The 26,396-nt window shown below is 66.3% G+C and overlaps 1 protein-coding gene and 1 non-coding gene across 5 annotated transcripts in view; both read right to left on the reverse strand.

Moving 5' to 3' along the window:
- Nucleotides 1-1,941: 1,941 nt before the first annotated feature.
- AP1B1 (adaptor related protein complex 1 subunit beta 1) overlaps nucleotides 1,942-26,396 on the reverse strand; it is a 33,804-nt gene continuing 9,349 nt past the window's right edge. For 2 of the 4 annotated variants that reach the window (XM_075897917.2, XM_075897918.2), the window contains exons 3-23: nucleotides 24,062-24,167; nucleotides 22,791-22,926; nucleotides 20,529-20,774; nucleotides 19,967-20,157; nucleotides 18,606-18,827; nucleotides 17,889-18,009; nucleotides 17,442-17,537; nucleotides 14,159-14,274; nucleotides 12,760-12,925; nucleotides 11,851-11,949; nucleotides 10,712-10,971; nucleotides 10,293-10,494; nucleotides 9,066-9,086; nucleotides 8,549-8,578; nucleotides 8,327-8,452; nucleotides 7,803-7,948; nucleotides 5,574-5,703; nucleotides 4,925-5,009; nucleotides 3,955-4,041; nucleotides 2,965-3,119; nucleotides 1,942-2,224 (exon numbers count right to left, since the gene is read on the reverse strand). In XM_075897917.2, the coding sequence (XP_075754032.1) occupies nucleotides 2,150-2,224; nucleotides 2,965-3,119; nucleotides 3,955-4,041; nucleotides 4,925-5,009; nucleotides 5,574-5,703; nucleotides 7,803-7,948; nucleotides 8,327-8,452; nucleotides 8,549-8,578; nucleotides 9,066-9,086; nucleotides 10,293-10,494; nucleotides 10,712-10,971; nucleotides 11,851-11,949; nucleotides 12,760-12,925; nucleotides 14,159-14,274; nucleotides 17,442-17,537; nucleotides 17,889-18,009; nucleotides 18,606-18,827; nucleotides 19,967-20,157; nucleotides 20,529-20,774; nucleotides 22,791-22,926; nucleotides 24,062-24,167 (2,816 nt within the window). In that variant the 3' untranslated portion in view covers nucleotides 1,942-2,149. The remainder of the gene's footprint in view (nucleotides 2,225-2,964; nucleotides 3,120-3,954; nucleotides 4,042-4,924; nucleotides 5,010-5,573; nucleotides 5,704-7,802; nucleotides 7,949-8,326; nucleotides 8,453-8,548; nucleotides 8,579-9,065; nucleotides 9,087-10,292; nucleotides 10,495-10,711; nucleotides 10,972-11,850; nucleotides 11,950-12,759; nucleotides 12,926-14,158; nucleotides 14,275-17,441; nucleotides 17,538-17,888; nucleotides 18,010-18,605; nucleotides 18,828-19,966; nucleotides 20,158-20,528; nucleotides 20,775-22,790; nucleotides 22,927-24,061; nucleotides 24,168-26,396) is intronic. The other 2 variants (XM_075897915.2, XM_075897916.2) reach the window with 2 other exon arrangements.
- Nucleotides 7,168-7,264, reverse strand: LOC112546921 (small nucleolar RNA SNORD125). The gene has a single exon (XR_003090648.2). It is a non-coding gene; the product is annotated as a small nucleolar RNA SNORD125 (small nucleolar RNA).

Raw genomic sequence — 26,396 nt, forward strand, 5'->3', positions numbered from 1 at the left:
AGGCAGGGAGCAGCAAGAGGCGGTGCCTGAGGACACGCTCTCCTGGGAAGCGGCCCCCGGGCAGGGAGGGTTACGCAACCTTAGCACAGGGTTCGGCTCCAGCGCCCTCTCCCAGGGCATCAGAGCCCTGCCTGGCAGCAGCCCTCAGCTCCGCTATGGTGCAGGGGCGCCGCTGCCACCAGCCCGAGAGGAAACGCTGACAGGGCTGCTGCAGCCGAGGATGGGGCGTTTTGACGGGCTGGCAGGCGCTCCAGCCCGCTGCTCTGAGGGGACCGGGGAGCTACCCCGTCGGGCGCTGCTGCAGCCGAGGATGGGGCGTTTTGACGGGCTGGCAGGCGCTTCAGCCCGCTGCTCTGAGGGGACCGGGGAGCTACCCCGTCGGGCGCTGCTGCAGCCGAGGATGGGGCGTTTTAACGGGCTAGCAGGCGCTCCAGCCCGCTGCTCTGAGGGGACCGGGGAGCTACCCCGTCGGGCACTGCTGCAGCCGAGGATGGGGCGTTTTGACGGGCTAGCAGGCGCTCCAGCCCGCTGCTCTGAGGGGACCGGGGAGCTACCCCGTCGGGCACTGCTGCAGCCGAGGATGGGGCGTTTTGACGGGCTGGCAGGCGCTCCAGCCCGCTGCTCTGAGGGGACCGGGGAGCTACCCCGTCGGGCGCTGCTGCAGCCGAGGATGGGGCGTTTTGACGGGCTAGCAGGCGCTCCAGCCCGCTGCTCTGAGGGGACCGGGGAGCTACCCCGTCGGGCGCTGCTGCAGCCGAGGATGGGGCGTTTTGACGGGCTGGCAGGCGCTTCAGCCCGCTGCTCTGAGGGGACCGGGGAGCTACCCCGTCGGGCGCTGCTGCAGCCGAGGATGGGGCGTTTTGACGGGCTGGCAGGCGCTCCAGCCCGCTGCTCTGAGGGGACCGGGGAGCTACCCCGTCGGGCGCTGCTGCAGCCGAGGATGGGGCGTTTTGACGGGCTAGCAGGCGCTCCAGCCCGCTGCTCTGAGGGGACCGGGGAGCTACCCCGTCGGGCGCTGCTGCAGCCGAGGATGGGGCGTTTTGACGGGCTAGCAGGCGCTCCAGCCCGCTGCTCTGAGGGGACCGGGGAGCTACCCCGTCGGGCGCTGCTGCAGCCGAGGATGGGGCGTTTTGACGGGCTAGCAGGCGCTCCAGCCCGCTGCTCTGAGGGGACCGGGGAGCTACCCCGTCGGGCGCTGCTGCAGCCGGGGATGGGGCGTTTTGACGGGCTAGCAGGCACTCCAGCCCGCTGCTCTGAGGGGACCGGGGAGCTACCCCGTCGGGCGCTGCTGCAGCCGAGGATGCGGCGTTTTGACGGGCTAGCAGGCGCTCCAGCCCGCTGCTCTGAGGGGACCGGGGAGCTACCCCGTCGGGCGCTGCACTCTGCCTTATGGGCCATGCGCTTGGGGAGGGCAGGGAATGCAGAACACGGGCCTTTCACATGTTTAAGAGGAAGGGCAGCTCTCCCTGGAGACCTCCCAGCACGAAGCAAAGATCCAAGGCAGCCATTCAGCCTGCAGGGCTGGCCAGGCAGCAGCCAAAGCGCTTTCAGCAATTACCCTACAGCAGCCAAGAGCCCGAAATCATTTTAACTCCTGCTTCATCCCCCGGGCTGAGACTTGGGCCAAGCTTCCGCAGGAATCCCTAGTCGCCAGCCCCTCCGCCCAGGAAGGGTGGCTCAGAGCAGCCCCACGGGGGCGCCTGGCTGTCCCAAGCCGACGGGAGACAGAGCCCCATGCATAGGGTGCTCCAGCAGGGCTAGCCCGTCGGCAGAGGGGTTACTAGCGAGGACTTCTGCACCAGCCAGCACATGCGTTCAAGGCAAGGGACGCCAGGCAGCACAAGCCCACCTAAGCACTGGGGCACGTCACTGACTTTGCACGGAGGGGCTGCAGGGAGTGACGAGACAGTGGGCACTGAGCTCTGAAAGGACAGCGGCAGCCAAGAGGACACTGCATGACTTTACAGGACAAAATTCTACACAGAGGCACTGACTCACAGCTCGACCTCCCCCTTCTCCCCCCACCCGGCACAGGATGGCCATTCACGTCACGCACAGCAGCAGGGAGCCAGTGGTCTCCAGGGGTCTTGAGCTTGCAAACGGAGCCGTTCCCTCAGCGGGGCACAGGAGAGGGGAGCAGCTGTGGGCCTCAGTTCTTCACAATGGTCTCGTAGGCTTGGTACACGTATGGGGAGACCTCGGGCGCACGGCACTTCACAGAGAGCTGCAGGAGAGAGGGAGAGAATCCAGCGGACCTCAGGGAGCGCCATCCGAGAGGCACCCGCCGGATGCGCCAGGGCACAGCCTCTAGCAAAAGGCTGTGGATAGGCAGAGACACAGGCTAAAGGCCGGGGTTCAGGGTGGGGCAGACTGGCCTGATGGCCACCGGGGAAGGGGGGTCAGAAAGGCTGTGCCTCCCCTAACAGCCAGGCATGGCCCAGCCCTCCAGCCAGCCTGCCCCACATCCTGGGACACCCCTGGCCATGCCCCTGGAGACACTGGGGAGCCGAGGCTGTGAGGGCAGGGGCCCCGCTAAACACTGCGCTCGTGCACCAGCACAGAAGCCAGGGCCAGGGGGCCCGAGCGCGGTTAGCCCCCTGCTAACCAGGAAGTGCCAATGCTCCATCACCATTACGCAGCGCACCCAGCGTTCCCAGAGAGCCCGGGACAGCCCCAGCTGTTCTCACACTGAGCCCTGGAGCCGGCGGCCTGGGCCAATGCCGGAAGTTTGCCCCAATTGGGATTCCCAAGCCGAGGAGCCCAGGGACTGCTGGCAGCCCAAGGCACCCAGGGATGCCCCGTGGGCCAACAGGCTGGAGAGCTGCAGAAGGCCTCAGGCGAGAACCCTGGCCGACGGGGACGAGCACCACGTGAATCGGCGCCAACACGGGGCTGGGAGGCCAAGAGAACACGGAGCTCAGCGCTGGCGACCCTGGCACTAGCCTCTGGGAGGAGCTGTCTTACCATTAAGCCGGGGCTGCCGGGCTGGATTCGCAGCTCCGCCAGGACCCAGATCCCATTGGTCAGCTTGAGAGACTGGTACAGCATGTCTTGGCCCTCCACGTTGCGCTTGGCTACCGTGAAGATGTTGCTGCCTTGAAGCTTGCTGCTAACAGCATCTGTGCGGACAGACAGAGGCAGCTGAGTCGGGAGTGCTGCAGACACGGCTGGGCGGCTGTCACTGTGCAGTGAGCCCCCCTTGCTTAAAGGGGCTTTGAGACCCCAGAGCAGGACGTGGCGGGCAGTTTGTGTCTCTCCCAGACCCACATTTAGGGGGCTGCTGCCCTGAGCACATGGGACTGAGCTGCCAAACAGGCTGCTCTGCTCCTTCTGTTTGTAAGCAGCCTGCCCCGCAGCGACTCGTCGGCAAGTACCCGGTCCCAGCCAGCCCCAGCGTGATGACATACACAGGCGATTCTCTGGCAGTCCTGCACTCCCCAGCACTTCCTGAGCAGACTCCTGCGAACGAGGTGGCTGCTCTGATGTGCCATGCGCAGAATAAAATTCATTCCCTCTTACTCTGTAGGTGCTTGCGCGGGACACACCTCTCCACCACGGTGCGGAGCCGCCCTCAGAGACCAAGGGACCTGTCCGCATTGGATTTTCACCCTCTGACTCTGCTGGGTTGTGTGGGAAACGGACACTGACCCAAGCCGGGAATCCCAGCCCAGCCCGGTAGCGGCATGGGGCAAGGAACGGGGACTGCACAGCTGGAGTCTCTGACTCAGACCCTACGGAACATGCGATGGGCACTGGGGTGCTGACCGAGAACCATACCAGGCAGGAGGGAGGGACTTATGGCCAGGAATCGCTCGGCATGCGACAGAGCCTGGGTGCGTCACAAAGCAGCCGCTTCCTCCCGACTTCAACCCAGCGCAGCCCCCTCTGCTCACAGGGACGGAGAGGGGGCTGGGCTGCCTTTGCCAGCTCGGGCCCGGTTCCCAAAGCGCTCACCTGCACTGAGAGGACACTCTTTGATCTGGAACTGGGCTTCGTTCTCATTCGGAATGTCCTTCCAGGTGGCCAGGAACATCTGCCGCTCTGGAGACAGAAGCAAGTCTGGGCCATGAAACCCACGGGATTGGCTACCTCCCCTGCAGACACACATCTGCCCACTGCCCTCAAAGAAGGGCCCCTGCTTCCCACAACCTGGAGAAATGGGTCCCTGCGGGCTTGTCCACGGCAGTGCTAGGAAAATTCATCTGGATTAACTGCAGGTGGGAACTGAAAGGGCATCAGCTAAGCTGTTAAGCCCCGGGCGGGTGCTCATTCAGCACCAAGTGGCCTTCATGAGCTGCCAGAGTTTAGGCCAGCCCTGCTGGAAGCATTTTTTTAGAAGACATGTACAATCAAGGCTCGATTAGCAGAACTGCACTGGATTCTGGCTGAATTTATACGAGGCTGCTCCAATCTTGCCGTATTCGTCAGCATGGTTGTAGTGCCTCGTGCAGACAGGCGTGTGCACGTGTGGAGGCTCTACACACATGCCTGGCAAAAGGTGCACTGTAGCCGACTCCTAGGAGGGACTCACAGGGAAGCGGGTTACCGTCCTCAGTCCTTCCCCAGCCCTGCTGCGGAAAGCAGCAAGGACAAGCGGCTTGGCAAGAGGGCACGGCAGCCCCTGCTCTAGGCTGACTGTCGGGACATCCCAATTCTCTTCCCCCAAGGCCAAGAGTCGGGAGCGACAGGGCTGGAAACGGCGATGTGGATGGTTAATGCTGCCCAGCTCCAGAGCGGCCCCTGAATCGGTCCAGTGATAGCCCCTCGCCGCAAGGATTCCCTCTGGACAGCAAGCAGCATGGGGGGCCAGTGGAGGGACTGCACTTCAGCTGCCTGCGCAGGAGTTCTCCCCCGCTCCTCCCGCCCAGCACTGCAGCAGCCTGGTTCCGCCTTCCCCACGTGCGAGGCAAAGCCCCCCGCTCACCCATCTTCCCGTCTTCCACGAAGAGGATGTGCAGCGGGTACAAGGTGCTGAAGTAGAACACGTCGATGTTGTTCTTCACGGCGACCTGGTGCCAAGGGGCAGTGGGCGTTAGCTTTCCCTCAGGTGCCCCCACCCACGCACGGCTGGCTTGGAGGCGAGGCAAGGGTCCAGGGCAGCCAGCATGGAGCCAGGCCCCAGGAGCGCTCGAGCTCTAATCGGAGCCGTTCGGCTCCTGGGCACAGATCAGCTGAGGGTGGCCGAGCCTGGCCAGTGTTATTACCCGAAGAGCAGGGCCCCTGCCAAACCCACACTCCTACAGGCCCCTTCCCACGCAGGTGCAGCGCCTCCTCCCGAGGCGAACCACGCGCCAAGTGCTGGCACTCTGCGAAGCTGGGGGCACGGGATCAGTTGCATCTGGCCGGGCCATGTGCAGAGAAGGCTCCCGGAAGCAGAGAGACCGGCTGCAGCCGAGTTCCACACGCAGGAAATACCAACTCTCCCCACGTCCCGGCATCCGCTCCCCCAACGCAGCCTCTTCTGGATGAGGGGAGTCCCTCAAGCCGCTGCCACATTTGGCATCCCTCCCCTCCCATCCCCACGGTGCTACTCAGGCTGGGCCACGTGAGCGCAAAGGCCACGGGCGCCTCACCTGCAGGTTGTTGAGAGGCTCCATCTTCATGACTGAGCCAACCGTGTTGAGAGGCAGGGAGATCTCCACGGTCTGGTTGGGCGCGAGAGGGGCGTGGATCTGGAGAGGAGCTGCTGGTGCCAGGCCAAAGCTGTGGGTACACCCCAGAGAGCTGGTGGGTGAGTGGGGAGAGGCAGGCGACTGCTAGAATTCCTGTGGCTCGCGAGTGCCCTGCCAGGCAGGGAGAGGATGCTAGTGGCAGCTCGTGCCAGCGGCCTTCCCTGGGCAGCACATGCACCAGCCTGCTGACCGGGCCGCGTGGCAGGCCGGCCACGCCATTGCTCAGGCCACGGAACCCCCCCTCCTTCTCTGCCTGCTGACCGGGCCGTGTGGCAGGCCGGCCGCCATTGCTCAGGCCACGGAACCCCCCCTCCTTCTCTGCCTGCTGACCGGGCCATGTGGCAGGCCGGCCGCCATTGCTCAGGCCACGGAACCCCCCTTCCTTCTCCGCCTGCTGACCGGGCCACGTGGCAGGCCGGCCACGCCATTGCTCAGGCCACGGAACCCCCCCTCCTTCTCTGCCTGCTGACTGGGCCGCGTGGCAGGCCGGCCGCCATTGCTCAGGCCACGGAACCCCCCTTCCTTCTCTGCCTGCTGACTGGGCCGTGTGGCAGGCCGGCCGCCATTGCTCAGGCCACAGAACCCCCCTTCCTTCTCCGCCTGCTGACAGGGCCGCGTGGCAGGCTGGCCGCCATTGCTCAGGCCACAGAACCCCCCTTCCTTCTCCGCCTGCTGACAGGGCCGCGTGGCAGGCTGGCCACGCCATTGCTCAGGCCACGGAACCCCCCCCCCCTTCTCCGCCTGCTGACAGGGCCGCGTGGCAGGCTGGCCGCGCCATTGCTCAGGCCACGGAACCCCCCCCCCCTTCTCTGCCTGCTGACCGGGCCGCGTGGCAGGCTGGCCGCGCAATTGCTCAGGCCACGGAACCCCCCTTCCTTCTCCGCCTGCTGACAGGGCCGCGTGGCAGGCTGGCCGCGCCATTGCTCAGGCCACGGAACCCCCCTTCCTTCTCCGCCTGCTGACAGGGCCGCGTGGCAGGCTGGCCGCGCCATTGCTCAGGCCACGGAACCCCCCTTCCTTCTCCGCCTGCTGACAGGGCCGCGTGGCAGGCTGGCCGCGCCATTGCTCAGGCCACGGAACCCCCCTTCCTTCTCCGCCTGCTGACAGGGCCGCGTGGCAGGCTGGCCATGCCATTGCTCAGGCCACGGAACCCCCCTTCCTTCTCCGCCTGCTGACCGGGCCGTGTGGCAGGCTGGCCACGCCATTGCTCAGGCCACGGAACCCCCCCCCCCTTCTCTGCCTGCCTGTGCTGGTACCCACGGGGCAGCACGGTCTCCAGAGCAGCGCACGCGTGACCAGCACAGGCTGCGGAGCCAGGCCCATTACACATCTCAGCCATGGTGGGTCCTGGGGCGCGGCAGGCAGCCAGGTCCCGAGAGCCTTCGTTCTAGGCTGCCTCCGAGCATTACGCCTCGGGTCTGTCCCGGCATCGAACGAGCGCTCCAGCGCCCCCTGCAGCCCTGCACCCGTCCCTCCCGCAATCTCTGCTCTGAGCTGAGCACCAGCCTCCTCAGTCAACTTCTTAGAGGCTCAGGTTACTCATCACCATGGGCACTCAGAGAGAAGGATCATCACGCGAGGCTGCCCAGCCTGGCCCCACGGCCGCAGCCCCAGTCAGGCTCCGCCGAGTGCCCAGCGGGCTGGGGCGGTTACCCGCCCTAGCTGGCAGCAGTGCCCCAGAGTGACTCCAGGGAACACGCAGGCTGCCGGGTACATGGGGATGGCGTCTCCAAGGCCTGTCTGGAGGACACTGCAACCAGCTGCAGCCTCGTTCTCCTCCCCACAAGCCTGCTGCAGTTCCCTTTATGCGCTGCCCCGCGTTGCAAGGGGAGCGCTTGTAGTGCATGGCCGCAGGCTAGCCCCTGCCGCTTGCTGGCCCAGGCCCCGCACAGACCCACCGCTGCCCCCTATCCGAGGAGCCTCCCAGCGGCTGGCCAGCCCTTCTCTTGCCAGAGCTGTTCCCGTCCCCAGGTGCTTTTGGAGCCTGGAGCAGACAGCTGGGCCTGCAACACTGCTCGGCAAGGGCGAGCCATGTGCAGCTGGCCCGCTGGCCGGGGGCAAGTCGATTGCACCTGGCTAGTCCTGGCAAACGCCAGCCTCCCCGCGCTGAGCCGGCTGCAGCCCTTTCACCTGTTCCGGTTGAACTGGATGGCGAAGTCGGACATCACCTGCAAGGCCTTGTTCGTCAGCAAGAGGTCCATGGAGATGGTGCCCACCTGACGGCTGAATGTGCCAGAGATCTCCAGCCCCTTGGCCTTCATGGCTGGGAGCCAGACCTGAGGACAGGAAGAAGTCGCTGACCGGTGGCACACGAGGAGAACTGGCAGGTGGCCTCCCTCGACGGGCCCCAGGCCCTTTCCCACAGCCCTGCTGGGCGTCACTAGCGCGGGACGTGCGGGACTCTGCTCAGATGGTCGCAGCTTTCTGGGGAAGATTCCCCTGGGGCCAGCCCTTGCTCTTTCCTAAGAGGTGCCCTGTTCCGGCACCGAGGGGCTCCAGGCCATGTCAGCCTGCAGGCCACGCCCGACTCCCTCGGCACCAAAGGATCCTCCACGTTCCCCTCCGCCTGAGCAGCTTCCCCACCCCAGGTTAATCTTCGGTAGCGCAGCCCCCGCGGCCTGGGAACGCTGGAGCCCGCTAGCCAGGCCACTCACCGTTCGGGGCGCCACGTAGGAGCCTGACAGCGTGCCCACTCCGCCGGCCAGATCAAATAGGTCTCCCAAGCCACCACTGAGGGGGGGCCCGAGGCTCGGGGGCACGGCTGCGCTGGTGCCACCCATCTGCATGAAAGAAGGAGGCCCGTTACTCTGAGCCAGGCAAGGGAAGGGGGGGGGGAGCAGACGGGACAGACAGTAACACGGAAGGTGCACACTCACGGCAGGGCTGCCTCCCACATCGCTTCTCAGCTGCAGAGACAAGAAACAGGAAGGTCAGAGGGCAGCGGCGAGCGAGTACAGGACAGGCCCGCTGGGGAGCTCCGCACTGTCAGAGCCCTGGCTGAGAGCGGGGGCAGGCACCGGGCCCGGGCTGCAAGGTGAGCGCCACCGGGACGCTGCTCTAACAAGCTACGCAGGGCGGAGACAGCCGGAAAGGCCGCCCGGTGCTCGGGGGCACTGCCTGTACTGCGGCATTCCTCTCCTCCGGGGCCGGGAGCAGGGGTACTGGGCGCTGCAGGAGGGTCCCCGTGGGAGCCCCAAAGGGTTACAAGTGGAGTGGGACCGCATCACGTGAAGCCCTGAACTAAGCTAAGCTCCCGGCTTTCCTCCTTGCCCCCTCCAGGCACGCGAGCAGTCACTAATCCCCCCTCCGTCTGTGCTGCATGCCAGGGAGCAGGTGGGCGAGGGGACCCCGTGGGGATGGCCCAGAGCGCTAGTGAAAAGGGCTGATCCATACCCCTTCAGACTCGTCCCCCATCTCCAAGCAGAAAGAGACACAGTGAAGAGAGGAGCCAGCCACATGCAGAGACGCACAAGCCAGGAGACAAGAGAAGGGGAGGGACAGGAGTTAGTCCAGCCCATACATCAGACTGTCCGTGTGTGCAGGGGCCGTACCCCAGGACAGCCAGGGAGATGCCGTGGTGGGGATACCACCGGCTTCAGGAGCTCCCAGCGCCGCCCGCCTCTGGGCTGTCCATGTGGCTATTCTGCCCTGCCAGCCCAACCGCTCCTGACCGAGCTCAGCACCCCCCGTTTCACTGGTCCTGAGCCTTCCCAAGCAGCCTCCCCCCCGCACCAGGGGCTGCGATGGCACGTGCTGGCCTCACGCCAGACCTGCCACAGGCCTGGAGCGCCAAGAGACCTCGCTGGCGTCAGCCTGGCTCTCCTGCAGCTCCCAGCGACGCGCAGCCTGCCCAAGGAGCCAAGCCTACGCCACCCACTGAGCTGTGAGCGCCCAGTCCAGAGCCAGGCTCGGGGCGGGGAGAGCCTGGCGAGAGCACACTCCAAGCCAGGCCTGCACCCCCAGGACCTACCAGGCTGTCCAAGCCTTCCCGAGCCCACGCCACCCGCTGAGCTGTGAGCGCCCAGTCCAGAGCCAGGCTCGGGGCAGGGAGAGCCTGGCGAGAGCACACTCCAAGCCAGGCCAGCACCCCCAGGACCTACCAGGCTGTCCAAGCCTTCCCGAGCCCACACCACATGCTGAGCTGTGAGCGCCCAGTCCAGAGCCAGGCTCGGGGCGGGGAGAGCCTGGCGAGAGCACACTCCAAGCCAGGCCTGCACCCCCAGGACCTACCAGGCTGTCCAAGCCTTCCCGAGCCCACGCCACCCGCTGAGCTGTGAGCGCCCAGTCCAGAGCCAGGCTCGGGGCAGGGAGAGCCTGGCGAGAGCACACTCCAAGCCAGGCCAGCACCCCCAGGACCTACCAGGCTGTCCAAGCCTTCCCGAGCCCACGCCACCCGCTGAGCTGTGAGCGCCCAGTCCAGAGCCAGGCTCGGGGCAGGGAGAGCCTGGCGAGAGCACACTCCAAGCCAGGCCAGCACCCCCAGGACCTACCAGGCTGTCCAAGCCTTCCCGAGCCCACGCCACCCGCTGAGCTGTGAGCGCCCAGTCCAGAGCCAGGCTCGGGGCGGGGAGAGCCTGGCGAGAGCACACTCCAAGCCAGGCCTGCACCCCCAGGACCTACCAGGCTGTCCAAGCCGCCTCCGAGAAGGTCCACGGCCCCCAGCTGCACCGAGGATGTAGCCACAGGAGGCCCGCTCGCGGGGGGGCCCAGATCCAGGTTCAGGAGGTCCCCCAGGAGGTCCCCCTGAGTTGGGATAACAGCTGGTGGCTCTGAAGGGGGGGGCCCCGAGGGGGCTGCGTCGGGGCTCTCTGCGCTCTCGCTCCTGCGGAGGGAGAGAGGTGAAGCCTGGGCCTGCCGGAGACGCGCTCCCGCAGGGCAGGGCACTGAAGAGTGAGAGGCTCAGCATCCCGACACCTCAGCATCCTCCCTCTGGCCAGAGAGCCGGCGGCGCTGGGGGGAGGGCGCCTGGCCCCACGGGGAGCCCATGGCTGGGAAGGGGCTCGGCCCAGAGCCTGCCGGGGGCACCGCTAGGTACTCACGAGCCCGTCCGCGGAGGCAAGCTCTTATGCACGATGCCTCTGCTCCCCTCCACGAAGGCAGTGGGGGGCTTGTGGTACACGGAGGCCAGAGTGCCGATGTAGCAGATCAGCTCGTCCAGCAGCGTGGGCTCAATCAGGTCCGTCTCCTCGGAGATGAGCGGCTTCTCCGCCAGCACCACCTCCTTGGCAGCCACGGGGTCCGTGGAGAGCAGGCGCCAGTAGATGTAGCCACGGTCCCGCAGGTCCGGGTTGTCCGAGTCCTTTGGGAAGGCAGCAATTAGAGCAAGGCACGGGCTCCTCACCGGCCCAGGGACCAGCACTGCCAGCAGCCCTCCTGGGCAGGGCCAGCCGCCTCAGCAACCCCTGCTGCAAGGCGGCGGGGCAAACCTGGCACGTAGCATCAGGTCGGCGGTGCCGCGCGCTGCAAGGTGCAGGCACTTGGGCGCATGTTCACCCATCTCCCTGCCTTATCGCTACGGACGCTCCAGCTCGCCTCAGTCCTCGGCAGCACCTCTGCGGCAAGGCGACCGAGGGCGCCAGATGGGCTCGAGAGGCTGTCTCTCCAGGCATGTCATGGCAGGGAGGGCGGGTGAGCCAAGAAAATCCTCGGCCTGCTTCCACTCCCATGCTGCAGTGCCTGCAGGTAACAATCTGTGCAGCACCTAGCACAGAGCCCGGAGCCCAGCACGACTGAGCATCTGCCGGGAAAGCCTGCGGCCCAGGCGGCGTCACAGCGGCTGCCTTGCAGCCGGAGGGATATTCTAGCTCAGGTGCAGTGGGAAGCAGGACCCCAGATTCGAACGGGCAGCCCAGAGGTCACGGGCTCCTGGGCAAACAGGCCTGGCAGAGACCTCAGGAGCCAGGAGTACAAGCCGCTAGCGGCTCCAAGCGGGACCGGCCCCGACCGCTGTCAAGCTGGCACCCCTGCCGCCGTGTTAACCCCAGGACAGTGTCTGGCCAACATGGCCGCTGCACGGCTCTCGGGAGCCAGACCACCAGCAGCGCTGCTCGCCAGTCGCCTGCACCGACACGGTCCGTTCTGGGGCGCCCTCCCGCGCCTGCCTCCCCGCCTTGTCCCGGGCCGGCCCCCGAGGCCGCAGGCCCACTCTGGCCAAAGGCGCTGCGGACGTGCTACCCACCTGAGTCGCGAGGCTCAGCACCTGCTGCACCAGCTCCTGAGTCTCAGTCGGCTTCTTCAGGAAGAGCTTTACGATGGCCGTCAGCAGCTGCAACTGCACCTGCACCGCGTGGGCAGGGAGGGGTCAGGGAGCAGACCATGCGCACCCACCAGCAAACGCAGATCCCGTCCCGCACCAGCTGAAATCTGCCCCCCACCCCCCGGATGGCCGAGCTCAGCCCCCGGCCCGGCCACGCAGTCTCTGCCCTCGCCAGTTCAGGGCAGGGATTGGTCCTAGCGCCCGGGGATGCAGGCGAGAGGAACAAGATGACAGCCATTTGCCCTTCCCCCTTGCTACATGGAGATGTGAGGGCTACTTGGCTCCTGCCATGTTTCAGTTCAGAGCACTTTCCCGTCCCTCCCCAAGTACTGCAGGGCAGCACCGCCCCCATTTTGATGATGCAAACAGAGGAACAGGTGGTTAAATGATGTGCCCAAGGTCTCACTGGATCTCAGTGGCAGAGACAGGAACGGACTCGAACCTCCCAGTTCATTGTCTTAATTCCAGAAGAGCCGGAGAGCGAGAGCACCCGTTTCCGTACCTCCCAACTAGGGACAGACGCGAGCCATGCCCAGCGTTTCCAAGGGGCTGACGGCCTTCGTTTACAGCGAGCGTGGGCAGGCCCGATTTCAGACCAGGCCAGAGCCTTCTGCAGGGGGCAGATGCCGCACTCGGTGGCGCGAGAACGGCAAGGGGAGCGAAGCCGCAATTACCCTGCTGCTCAGCCCCGCGCACAGCCAACGAGCAGCCAGACCCCCCCGCTGCAGCGTCAGCAGCCTCCCTCCCTCCCTCCCTCCGCACAGCGGGGCCAGCGAGCCCAGCTCCGAGCAGGTCTCCACGGGCAGGCCACGCAGCCGTTGAGCCATTCACCTGGGTGCTCTCGTCGTGGAAGCCCTCCAGGAAGCTCTCCAGCAGCTCGTCCGCGTTGTCGATCCGCTCCGCGTATTCGCCCACGATCCAGATCATGGCTGCTCGGGCCTCGGGCTCATCCAGGGAGTCCAGGTTCTCGCACAGGGTGGCGATCACGCTCTCGTACCTGCCCGGTCGCAGACAGGGTGAGTGGCTCCCGGCGCCTCTGCCATGCGCGACATGGCACCTGCAGGGCCCCGCCCCGAATGGCTGCTCGCCGAGAGGGGACCGGACGGCTGGGCCTGCGTGACGCGTTGAAATCCTGCCGTGCAACACGACAGGCGCCCCGCAGAGCGGGGACAACCGGACCCACGTCGGTTCGCCTGCGTCACAGCCAGGGGCCCTCGGCCCTGGCCCCGGTCGGTGACTGGGGGAGACCGAGCAGGAGGGACAGGCCATGGCGAGGAGTGCCAACACGAGGTTTGCTCCAGGCCAAGAGCTCAGGAAGCCCTCGCAGGACTCCCAGCAGCCCACCAGAAGGGAGGTCCCATCGCCAGCCAGGCCATTCCAAGGGCTCCCACCTGGGTATTCTCCAGCACCTGGCTCCTTTCCCACCCTGCTGAGACAGCGGCTAGGGGCAGGCCATTCGCTAGCCGCAGTCTGCCCCGGGGCCCTCGTGGACCTAGCGGGAGTCTGCCACGCCCCAAGGCCTCAGCCACATCATGGCTTTTCCTGGAGACGGGCCTGGCCCCGTTCCCTCAGATACGAGCAACTCGCCCGCTGCTCATTTCCCAGCACGGTGGCGGCCTGACCGTTACAGCCAGAGTCGCCTGTGGGACAGTCCCTGAGTCACCCTGAATTGCCCCTCCCTGCTTCACTGAGGGGACTTCAGCACGTGGCACAAGCAGCCGAAATCTCCCTCCCACGAAGGGCCCTTCACCAGGAACGCGCCTCATCCGAGACTCTGGCTCCTCTTCTCTCACGTTTACAGGGACTGCCACACACCAGCATCAGACACACCGAGCCCAGGGGAGAGGCAGAGCCGGCCGAACGCGGCACCGCCTGGAACCGAACGTCGTGTCGTGCCTGGGTCGGGTCTCAGCTGGGGGCTGGCTTTCCTGAACCTCGTTTTACCTCAGGTAAGACCCACCCCCATTCCGGGCACAGTCCAAGCCTGCTGCCTCACAGACTGCGGTCAGCACCGGTGTGGCCAACCCCAGACTTGCTGCGCCCCCGACGGCACCGGGAAGGCCCCTCTGCAAGGCTGGCACACACCAGCTTCGCATTGGCTCGTGTCCCAAAGAGGCCAATGGGATTGGCTGCTTCCTGAACGGGGTCAAGGAACGGGGCAGGAGCAGCGAGATCTCCCCAGGACAGCCCTGCCCGAGCGCCCGGTGGGGCCAGCGGCCGCATCACGCACTTGTTGGGGTACTTGCGGAAGATGTCTTTGATCACCACAATGGCTTCCTGCACCACATAATTGACTTTGGTCTGAATGAGGTCCAGCAGGGTGCTGACGCAGCGCTCCGCCGATTGCTAGGCAGAGAAGAGAGCGACAGGTAGAGCCCCTGGCACAGCCTGCCCGCCGGGCTCTGCGCGCCCAAGGGTGCCCCGTGTGCTCCCTCCCATCCTGCCCTCCACTGCCCTGTGCACACGGGAGAGGCACAGCCTGCCCGCCGGGCTCTGCGCGCCCAGGGGTGCCCCGTGTGCTCCCTCCCGTCCTGCCCTCCACTGCCCTGTGCACACGGGAGGGGCACAGCCTGCCCGCCGGGCTCTGCGCGCCCAGGGGTGCCCCGTGTGCTCCCTCCCGTCCTGCCCTCCACTGCCCTGTGCACACGGGAGGGGCACAGCCTGCCCGCCGGGCTCTGCGCGCCCAAGGGTGCCCCGTGTGCTCCCTCCCGTCCTGCCCTCCACTGCCCTGCGCACACGGGAGGGGCACAGCCTGCCCGCCGGGCTCTGCGCGCCCAAGGGTGCCCCGTGTGCTCCCTCCCGTCCTGCCCTCCACCGCCCTGCGCACACGGGAGGGGCACAGCCTGCCCGCCGGGCTCTGCGCGCCCAAGGGTGCCCCGTGTGCTCCCTCCCGTCCTGCCCTCCACCGCCCTGCGCACACGGGAGGGGCACAGCCTGCCCGCCGGGCTCTGTGCGCCCAAGGGTGCCCCGTGTGCTCCCTCCCGTCCTGCCCTCCACTGCCCTGTGCACACGGGAGGGGCACAGCCTGCCCGCCGGGCTCTGCGCGCCCAAGGGTGCCCCGTGTGCTCCCTCCCGTCCTGCCCTCCACTGCCCTGTGCACACGGGAGGGGCACAGCCTGCCCGCCGGGCTCTGCGCGCCCAAGGGTGCCCCGTGTGCTCCCTCCCGTCCTGCCCTCCACCGCCCTGTGCACACGGGAGGGGCACAGCCTGCCCGCCGGGCTCTGCGCGCCCAAGGGTGCCCCGTGTGCTCCCTCCCGTCCTGCCCTCCACCGCCCTGCGCACACGGGAGGGGCACAGCCTGCCCGCCGGGCTCTGCGCGCCCAGGGGTGCCCCGTGTGCTCCCTCCCATCCTGCCCTCCACCGCCCTGCGCACACGGGAGGGGCACAGCCTGCCCGCCGGGCTCTGCGCGCCCAAGGGTGCCCCGTGTGCTCCCTCCCGTCCTGCCCTCCACTGCCCTGCGCACACGGGAGGGGCACAGCCTGCCCGCCGGGCTCTGCGCGCCCAAGGGTGCCCCGTGTGCTCCCTCCCGTCCTGCCCTCCACTGCCCTGCGCACACGGGAGGGGCACAGCCTGCCCGCCGGGCTCTGCGCGCCCAAGGGTGCCCCGTGTGCTCCCTCCCGTCCTGCCCTCCACTGCCCTGCGCACACGGGAGGGGCACAGCCTGCCCGCCGGGCTCTGCGCGCCCAAGGGTGCCCCGTGTGCTCCCTCCCGTCCTGCCCTCCACTGCCCTGCGCACACAGGAGGGGCACAGCCTGCCCGCCGGGCTCTGCGTGCCCAGGGGTGCCCCGTGTGCTCCCCGCCCAGCCACAAGCCCACTGGGGCCACTCTTCTGCAGAAGTTCCCTGCACGACGCCCCGAGGCTGCGCTCTCTCTCAACTACCCTTTCCACTGCTTCATATGGCTTAATGCCGCAGGCTACGCCCATTCCCCTCCCCTCTGCCTGCCAGGGAATATTTTAGCAGGTGGGCCAGCAGCCTGGCTCACACCGGTCCAGGACCTGCCCCCTGTGGCTCTGTGTTTAAAGTGCGTTAGGAGCTGGGCAGGCAGCCTGGCTCAGGCCTGGCTCACACCGGTCCGGGACCTGCCCCCCGTGGCTCCGTGTTTAAAGTGCGTTAGGAGCTGGGCAGGCAGCCTGGCTCAGGCCTGGCTCACACCGGTCCGGGACCTGCCCCCCGTGGCTCTGTGTTTAAAGTGCGTTAGGAGCTGGGCAGGCAGCCTGGCTCAGGCCTGGCTCACGCCGGTCCGGGACCTGCCCCCCGTGGCTCCGTGTTTAAAGTGCGTTAGGAGCTGGGCAGGCAGCCTGGCTCAGGCCTGGCTCACACCGGTCCGGGACCTGCCCCCCGTGGCTCCGTGTTTAAAGTGCGTTAGGAGCTGGGCAGGCAGCCTGGCTCAGGCCTGGCTCACACCGGTCCGGGACCTGCCCCCCGTGGCTCCGTGTTTAAAGTGCGTTAGGAGCTGGGCAGGCAGCCTGGCTCAGGCCTGGCTCACACCGGTCCGGGACCTGCCCCCCGTGGCTCTGTGTTTAAAGTGCGTTAGGAGCTGGGCAGGCAGCCTGGCTCAGTCCTGGCTCACACCGGTCTGGGACCTGCCCCCCGTGGCTCCGTGTTTAAAGTGCGTTAGGAGCTGGGCAGGCAGCCTGGCTCAGGCCTGGCTCACACCGGGTCCAGGAGCTCAGACCCCCAGACAGGGGCTGCTGCCCCCCCCCGCGCTGCCGCCTGTGTCTCAGGACCAGCGGCGCAGGGCGACAGGGAGCCGGTCCATGAGGGGCTGGTTTTCAAACCCGCAGACCAGCTCCCACCTGCATCCCGCGCTGCTGCCTCTGGTACAACGGCTGCTGGTCCTGCCCCGGGGCTAAGCGCTAAAACGTCACGAGGTTCACCAATCCCCAGGGAACATCCCTCGGAGTGAAGGACGGCCCTTCCCTCCAGCTCCTGTCCAGCACAGCCGGGCTGCTATCCCGAGCCCCGCCTCCGGTTAGCTAGCACCTGCGCACCCAGCCCCACGGGGCAGGGCCAATTGCCCCCCAAGGACCCAGCCCCCGGCTCCTCAGTCCTTCAATACGACCGACTGCCCATCGTCGGCTCACGAAACACCCTTCTCCCTGCCCGTCTGCAACAGCCACCCTTGCACTGGGAAAGGCAGCGCCAGAGCACAAGCCGTGATCACGGAGCCCCAAGAGGATGGACGGCACAAGTTCCAGGCCCCTCTGTGGCAGGGCTGATGGAGATCTCTGGAACAACCGCAGCCCCTCTCACGTGCGCCTCTGCACCGAGACGGTCCGAGCCTTCTAGCTCTGGTGCCTCAAGTCCGAGCGGGCAGAGGGAGTCAGCCTGGGCTGAGCCATTCCACCCCACGAGACGTCGCACCTACTGCTGAACGTGGCCTCCGGGCTAGACACAGCACGAGGGCGCGTCGATCGCCTGCAAGGGCAGCTCCGGCGCACTCCACCGCCCCCGCTTGGATTCTGGTTTGTCCAGCCACAGCCCCTCACCCCCCAGCACCTGCCGCTCACCTCCACCTTGATGGCACAGCGGCCGATGGCTCGTACAGCCTTCCTCACAAAGTCCACGTCCACTTCGGTGGCGTACTCCTTCAGCTCGGCGAGCACCTGCCGGAGGGGCAGAGAGGTGAGCCCTGCCCTTGGCAGTGGGGGCTGGGACCCCCAAAAGGGGCACGGCAGCGGGCTCCTGAGCAGTCAGAGGCTGCGGCTGACCGAACGCGGACAGGGCCGTGGCCTGCGGGCTCTGCCAACGCACCAACCGCCTTCAGCCACCCAACTCCTGAGCCGAGAGCACGGAGGCAGGCGTCACAGCTGGGGCCAGCCACATGCAGCTGCTCGCCAGGGCCCCGCCTGGCATCCGTGCACGCTGACAAAGCCAGGCCACGGGGAGGTGGTGCAGAAGGGGTCGCGGGCACGGAGGCGCGTACGGCCAGACTGCTCCCCTGGGGAGGGGCTGACCTGCGCGATGTTGGCCTGGGAGGCCAGGCGGATCATGATGTCCAGTTTCTCCAGTTTAACGTAGATGGGGTCGTTGTACTTCACGAAGAACACCTTCATCTCATGCTTGAGGATTTCCGGCCTGGAGGCGGACACGGGGGTTAGCACCGCTCGGACCCACCACATTTTGTCACGTGCCCCAGCGAAGCGCCAGTCGCCCCCGCCCCTGCAGTGCATCAGCAGAGGCTGCCCAACAGGCACCAGAGCCAACACCCCTGCGCCGGAGAGGGAATGGGGAGCAGCGGATACCCGAAGGACACAGCCAGCTTGGAGGGGTGCATGGGGCTGGCCAGAGCAGACCTTTCGTCTTGCAGCCCGCTTCTGGCATTGGCAGTCCCTGCGTCTCCCTGGAACGCGCTAGCCGCAGTGAGCCAGGGGAGACACGCCCTGACCGCCGCCATCATCGGATGTCCTGGAACAGCCAAGGGATGCCCTTCGGGGCCAGCCAGCAACACTGACCACGGGCTGCAGAGCGGACAGAGGCTTCGCGAAAGGTCGTAACCAGACGCCCCCCTGCCAGCCCAGCCAACGTGCCTGTCCAGTCGGGGCTCATGCTGTTGGCCTATAACCGAGCTGGCACAGCAGGCTGGGCCGCTCCTGCCGGCGTCTTACCGCGCTGCCCGAGCTCCTGGCGCGAGACCCGGGCCGGCTCCGTCTGCGTGCCCGCCAGCGGCTCACCTCTTCTGCACAATGAGGTTGATGTTGCGCAGAGCCACGTACTGCAGCTCCGGCTCGGCCGAGAGCAGCGTGACCAGAGGAGGAGCCAGCTTCTTCAGCAGGGTGCCATAATAATCCAGGTCCTTCGACAGCATCTCCATGAACTTCATCAGCACTTTCACTGCGGAGAGCACCACGGCAGAGTTGGCGTGGGACAGCCGGGGCGTCACCCGCTCACAGATGCTGCCGGGGCACGGGAGAAAGAGAAAAGCCAATCCAGAGCCACTGGGCAGAAAGGGTCACGCACGGCAGAGCCTGGGGAGCACCGGCGCGGAGCTCGCAGGAGGGACGGCCTGCAGCCACGGAGCCACGCTCTGCTGCCCAGAAAGGAGGCTGGGCTCACAGCCCTGCTGGGGCCCCCATTGCCAGGGCCACTGGACTAACTCCCAGCCCGCCAAGAAAAGGATCTTGGCCACTTCTGAGCCGTCACCTGGAGGCGGCCTAGAAGCCACAAGAGGCTCGGGAGAAAGCAGAGTCTAGATCTCCTGGCTCCGGGAGAACAGCTGGGACCTCACCAGGAGCAGGAAGCAATGTGCCCACTCCAGGCCACTAGTGAAACCTGCCCCCCCAGGGCTGGGCAGAGACCTGGCCTGTACGTGGATACGTCCAACGTACCCTCGAGTCACCGGTCAAGCAGCCTGGTTGCTAGATCCCTCGGGTCCAGGGGCCCCAGCAGCCCAAGAGCAGGATCCACAGGGCCTGCCAGCGTGGGATCTGCCGCTCTCTCCGCCCCCTCCCCCCCAGGCCTGCCAGCGTGGGATCTGCCACTCTCTCCGCCCCCCCCCAGGCCTGCCAGCGTGGGGTCTGCTGCTCCTCCCCCCCCCCCCCGGGCCTGCCAGCGTGGGATCTGCCACTCTCCCCCCTCCCCCCCAGGCCTGCCAGCGTGGGGTCTGCTGCTCCCCCCCCCCGGGCCTGCCAGCGTGGGGTCTGCCGCTCCCCCCCCCCCCCGGGCCTGCCAGCGTGGGGTCTGCCGCTCCCCCCCCCCCCCCCCCGGGCCTGCCAGCGTGGGATCTGCCGCTCCCCCCCCCCCCCCCAGGCCTGCCAGCGTGGGGTCTGCCGCTCTCTCCGCCCCCCCCCAGGCCTGCCAGCGTGGGGTCTGCCGCTCCCCCCCCCCCCCCCCCGGGCCTGCCAGCGTGGGATCTGCCGCTCCCCCCCCCCCCCCGGGCCTGCCAGCGTGGGATCTGCCGCTCCCCCCCCCCCCCCCCCCCCCCCAGGCCTGCCAGCGTGGGGTCTGCTGCTCCCCCCCCCCGGGCCTGCCAGCGTGGGGTCTGCCCCCCCCCCCCCCCCCCGGGCCTGCCAGCGTGGGGTCTGCCCCCCCCTACCTCTGGGCCTCCCGGTCGTCCTTGGGCATGTAGTTTGCCAGGCAGTCCAGGATGAAGATCTGCCCCCACTCGGTGCACTCGTTCAGGGCCGTCAGCAGCTTGTTAATGGACTGGGGGTTCAGGTCCAGCAGGTTGCTGCTGGGGTGGGACTCTGCTATCTCGGAAAGGGCCGCTACCGCATTAGCCACCACCTGCAGGAGCACGCGGGCTGTTAGCTGCCACTTTCCACCGGGCGGCAGCCAGCCGGGAGCGCCCCGAGGTCCCGTGCCCAGGCCCCTCCGCACTGCTGAGCGTGCTGCAGCCTGGCACGAGCATGGCTCTGGGAGAGGCCGACACCAAGGGCTCTAGGCAAGGAGAGTCCCTGCCCGAGCCCAAAGAAGCCTCCTTAGTCTGGTCAGCAAGGCCTCTGAACAGCCCTCACTGTGCTTGTGTTCTGGGGCCCGGCTGAAGCAGCAAATGCCGCACCAGGCAGAGGGCTGTGCCTGGACTGGGGGGCAAGGATGAGGGCCTGGGAGCAGACTGCTGCACTCGGAGAGAGAGGAAGGGCTGGAGGAGCGCTCACCATAGGGTTGGAGTCCGAGATGAGGTCCTTCAGCGTGTCCAGGAAGCCCTGGTCCTCCACCAGCTGGGCGTTGATGTCGTGGAGCTTGGCCACGCAGACGGCTGCGGTCTTGCGCACGTAGGGGTCCTCGTCCTTCAGACACTTTCTCAAGGGCTCACAGAGGTACTCCGTTATCTTATCCACCCGGATGCAGCCCATTGTCCGCACAGCCAGGGCCCGGATCAGGGGGTTGGGGTCCTCACAGTCCTACAGGTGTGGAAAGGGACACTAGAGTCAGCCCGTCTTTGGGCCAGCGTTCAGGCTGGGGGCTCAAGCTCAATCCACACCGAGGAACCGAAACGAAAGCAATCTGCATGGCAGCGGTGCCGCGCACTGACTGCTAACGAGGGCCTCTCCCTTAGGTGCCTCAGTGTGGATTTAGGGCGTCCCTCCACACCGAGGAACCGAAACGAAAGCAATCTGCATGGCAGCGGTGCCGCGCACTGACTGCTAACGAGGGCCTCTCCCTTAGGTGCCTCAGTGTGGATTTAGGGCGTCCCTCCACACCGAGGAACCGAAACGAAAGCAATCTGCATTGCAGCGGTGCCGCGCACTGACTGCTAACGAGGGCCTCTCCCTTAGGTGCCTCAGTGTGGATTTAGGGCGTCCCTCCACACCGAGGAACCGAAACGAAAGCAATCTGCATGGCAGCGGTGCCGCGCACTGACTGCTAACGAGGGCCTCTCGCTTAGGTGCCTCAGTGTGGATTTAGGGCGTCCCTCCACACCGAGGAACCGAAACGAAAGCAATCTGCATGGCAGCGGTGCCGCGCACTGACTGCTAACGAGGGCCTCTCCCTTAGGTGCCTCAGTGTGGATTTAGGGCGTCCCTCCACACCGAGGAACCGAAACGAAAGCAATCTGCATGGCAGCGGTGCCGCGCACTGACTGCTAACGAGGGCCTCTCCCTTAGGTGCCTCAGTGTGGATTTAGGGCGTCCCTCCACACCGAGGAACCGAAACGAAAGCAATCTGCATGGCAGCGGTGCCGCGCACTGACTGCTAACGAGGGCCTCTCCCTTAGGTGCCTCAGTGTGGATTTAGGGCGTCCCTCCACACCGAGGAACCGAAACGAAAGCAATCTGCATTGCAGCGGTGCCGCGCACTGACTGCTAACGAGGGCCTCTCCCTTAGGTGCCTCAGTGTAGATTTAGGGCGTCCCTCCACACCGAGGAACCGAAACGAAAGCAATCTGCATTGCAGCGGTGCCGCGTACTGACTGCTAACGAGGGCCTCTCCCTTAGGTGCCTCAGTGTGGATTTAGGGCGTCCCGTCACACCGAGGAACCGAAACGAAAGCAATCTGCATGGCAGCGGTGCCGCGCACTGACTGCCAACGAGGGCCTCTCCCTTAGGTGCCTCAGTGTGGATTTAGGGCGTCCCTCCACACCGAGGAACCGAAACGAAAGCAATCTGCATGGCAGCGGTGCCGCGCACTGACTGCCAACGAGGGCCTCTCCCTTAGGTGCCTCAGTGTGGATTTAGGGCGTCCCTCCACACCGAGGAACCGAAACGAAAGCAATCTGCATGGCAGCGGTGCCGCGCACTGACTGCTAACGAGGGCCTCTCCCTTAGGTGCCTCAGTGTGGATTTAGGGCGTCCCTCCACACCGAGGAACCGAAACGAAAGCAATCTGCATGGCAGCGGTGCCGCGCACTGACTGCTAACGAGGGCCTCTCCCTTAGGTGCCTCAGTGTGGATTTAGGGCGTCCCTCCACACCGAGGAACCGAAACGAAAGCAATCTGCAGCGCAGCGGTGCCGCGTACTGACTGCTAACGAGGGCCTCTCCCTTAGGTGCCTCAGTGTGGATTTAGGGCGTCCCTCCACACCGAGGAACCGAAACGAAAGCAATCTGCATTGCAGCGGTGCCGCGCACTGACTGCTAACGAGGGCCTCTCGCTTAGGTGCCTCAGTGTGGATTTAGGGCGTCCCTCCACACCGAGGAACCGAAACGAAAGCAATCTGCATTGCAGCGGTGCCGCGCACTGACTGCTAACGAGGGCCTCTCCCTTAGGTGCCTCAGTGTGGATTTAGGGCGTCCCTCCACACCGAGGAACCGAAACGAAAGCATAACCTGCACAATTACTGGTGGACCGGGTGGCGGGCGTCTCGTTCCTCCCCCAAGCTCAGACAGGACAGCGGCGGAGGTTCCGCCCAGTGACCTAGGTTCTGGCTACACACGGCAAAGCGAGCCTGAGCCCTTCACCTCACCTCTCCCGTCTCACCTTTACGAAGGTGTTGACAGCCATAATGGCCATGTCTGGCTGGCTCTTGGCATAATTCATGAGGTACAGGTAGACCAGCTTCTTCAGCTCCAGGTTATCGGTCTGCATGCAGTTCACCACGTCTGGAAAGAGTGCGCTGAAACACAAAGCGCCAGCATAAACCATCCCAGTGCTACGCAGATAGGCAGCAGGTTTCAAACAAACCAAAGGAAGTTTTTCTTCATGCAGCGCACAGTCAACCTGTGGAACTCCTCGCCAGAGGACGTGAAGACCAAGACTGTATCAGGGTTCAAAGAAGAGCTAGATAAATTCATGGAGGTTAGGTCCCTGAATGGCTATTAGCCAGGATGGGTAGGCACAGTGTCCCTGGCCTGTGTGTGTCAGAGGCTGGGAAGGGGCGACAGGGGAGGGATCACCCGAGGATTCCCTGCTGCGTTCCCTCCCTCTGGGGCACCTGGCATTGGCCGCTGCCAGCAGACAGGACCCTGGGCTACATGGAACTTGGGTCTGACCCCGTCTGGCCGCTCTGATGGGAGGGGAACGAGTTAGCTGGGCTGGCATGCCCGGGCCCAGCCACGTCCCACCTCCCCGGCCCTCCCAGCTCTCACGTTTAGATTTCTAAATGTGAGTCTCCGCCGATCCGAAGGAGCCATTCCAACATCTGGAGTTCTTCATGGATCTGCGCCACCAAGCAGTCCCTAATGGACACCTTCCCCACACCAAAACGCTCTCCCCTGGAATTCCGGCTGCAAACAGAGCTCTCCTATCACTCAGCGCTCTCTACCGGCTACCCACACCTGGAAAACGGGCGCAGAGCCGTGGCTGCCGGAGCACAGGAGCTCAGCCTGACAGCTCATTTTCGGCTCAGCGACAAGAGACGCCGCCCTCTGCGGAAGGGGGCTGGCTCGCTTTTATCGAAGGGACACAAGGTTCGGTTTCCAGAAAGCAGCAATCAGCGCCAGCCCGCTGGTCTGGAATCTAGTCCAAGCCCTCGCAAATTCGAGTTGCGCCTGCCCCCACTAGAACATCCCCCTGCAGGGCAGAGGCTGCGCTCCCCCGGAAGCTCTCACCCGAGACCAGAGCCAAAAGGAGCCGTCTGCCATGGAAACTGAGGCAGGCCTCAAGCCACAGGCCCGGTTACGCGGCACTCAGTCTCAAGCCGAGGTCTGGGCCAGCCGCCAGGGCATCCCCGCAGCTGGCTCTCGTTCGGGCCCCCCTGCAGCAAGAGATGGCTTCCCCAGAGCCTCCCCACGCCACGCACGGCAGCACACCTGACATCCTTGCCAACGGTCATGGACGCGATCACCTTCTTCACGGCCTCCTTCTTCTTCTCCTTCTTGTCGCTGTTCAGCTCTGCCTTCAGCTCAAAGATCTCCCCTGCAGATGCAGCCAAAGGGAGCCAGGCGTGAACACTGCCCTGGGCAGACAGCTTCCCGCCTAGACCCTCCTCATCCCGCGTGCCTGCGGAGCAACTGCCTGCCTGCTCTCGTAACCGAAGGTGAGGGACGCGCGGCGAGCCAGGCCGGCGGGGGAACCGCTCCAATGCCACGTCCCAGCCTGGTCTGAGCCTCGCTGGCTGGGAACGCAGCCACGCCAGGCTACGCCCGGGGCGACGAGCAGGAGGGCCCACTGGGCAGGGTCACGACACGCTACCCGGCTCGGGACGAGTCTGAGGTCTGGGTCTGGCCGCTCCCTGAGGCTGGGCTGCCTCAGCGAGCACAGCTTACGTTTGCCAATGCCCCGGATGGCGGCTCAGAGCCAGCAGAACTGGCCTAGCAGAGAGGCACTAGAAACACTCAGGTGGAAGCAGAGCTGGGAGCCAGCCCCAGGCCCCACTACCCACCACCAAAGGGCGTGGTCCCCAGGCAGGCAGGCACGGCTGTGAGCTGTGCATCCCGTCTGGCCTTGCCATCTACGGGCAGCCTGGACCTTGCTGCCAGGGTGAACTCGGCTCCACACGGACATTCACCGCCCAGCAGCCCTTGCAGGCGGACGGGGGAAGTGACACTTCACGGCGGCTTCTAGGAAGCCGCTCCAATCGTGAAGGAGGCTGCGTGCTCGGCTCTGAGGGCGCGAGCTGTTCATTACCGATGAGCCGTCTCCCGCGCGGAGCCGTGCGCTGGGGTAGCCGAGCCAAAGCTCGCAGGGCGATGCTCTGGGACTGCCCTGTATGAAGCCAGGCGGAGCTGCCTCTCCGAGCACGCTTTCACCGTGGCAAGCAGTGCACCCTGCCTGACTGTCCTGTCTGGCCTGAGCATCCGTGTGGCAGCAGGTCCAGGTGGGCGGGGCCCCCAGCAAGGACTCAGCCAGCCCGCGGTGTGAAACGCAAGGGAGGGAAGCCGCAGGCGCACACGGCAGAACAGAGCTTGTGAGCACAGGACTCAGGGACTCTGTGCCAGCCCATCGGTCAGCAGAGACCAGCGTGTGGCCCAGGGCGGAAAGGAGAGGGACGGGCATTGGACTAGGTGGGTGGAAGGGGCCAGGGGATTCCAGGGGGCTGCGCGCTAGAAAACTGACGCAGCAGAGTGTGTATGTACACACACACACACACACACACACACACACACACACAATTAGAAGCTAGGGGAGTTCTGTGCACTAGGGACGCGTGTGAATGCCAGGGTGAGACAGGCAGAGCTGTGTCCTGCCCGCCGTGTGTTGCTGGGGTCACAGCTAGCTTCCTAAGCTTCCTGTAACTCGCCCCCCGCCCTGCAGAAATCCCTCTGCAGACACCCTCCCCTCCCTGACGGGCACGCAGCACCCCAAGAGTTACTCCTCGGGCTGCTCCAGCCAAGGGCTCAGCCCCCGGGATCCCCCCGCGCCCTTTAACAAGTGCGTTACCAACAGGCCAGGCTGGCAGCTGCACCCGCGGGCATTATTGAGCTGCCACAGCTGATAAAAGCAGCCTAAAGGCATCTCAGCAGTGCCAGGCCCCAGCTCAGGCTCCGCCCGGCCCCAGAGCTGCCGCAGCCCCAAGGCACCGGGCCCCGGCTCGCTCTCCGCCCGGCCCCGGAGCTGCCGCAGCCCCAAGGCACCGGGCCCCGGCTCGCTCTCCGCCCGGCCCCGGAGCTGCCGCAGCCCCAAGGCACCGGGCCCCGGCTCGCTCTCCGCCCGGCCCCTGAGCTGCCGCAGCCCCAAGGCACCGGGCCCCGGCTCGCTCTCCGCCCGGCCCCGGAGCTGCCGCAGCCCCAAGGCACCGGGCCCCGGCTCGCTCTCCGCCCGGCCCCTGAGCTGCCGCAGCCCCAAGGCACCGGGCCCCGGCTCGCTCTCCGCCCGGCCCCTGAGCTGCCGCAGCCCCAAGGCACCGGGCCCCGGCTCGCTCTCCGCCCGGCCCCGGAGCTGCCGCAGCCCCAAGGCACCGGGCCCCGGCTCGCTCTCCGCCCGGCCCCTGAGCTGCCGCAGCCCCAAGGCACCGGGCCCCGGCTCGCTCTCCGCCCGGCCCCTGAGCTGCCGCAGCCCCAAGGCACCGGGCCCCGGCTCGCTCTCTGCCCGGCCCCGGAGCTGCCGTATCTGGAATGCTCAGCACCTGAGTGACGGGCAGTGCTGTCTGCAGGTAGTGAGCAAGTTAACCCCACTTCACTGGTACCTGCAGGAGACACCTGCACG

Source organism: Pelodiscus sinensis, chromosome Z (assembly GCF_052426305.1).
Source record: "Pelodiscus sinensis isolate ZL-2025 chromosome Z, ASM5242630v1, whole genome shotgun sequence".
NCBI classification, from domain to species: Eukaryota; Metazoa; Chordata; order Testudines; family Trionychidae; genus Pelodiscus; species Pelodiscus sinensis.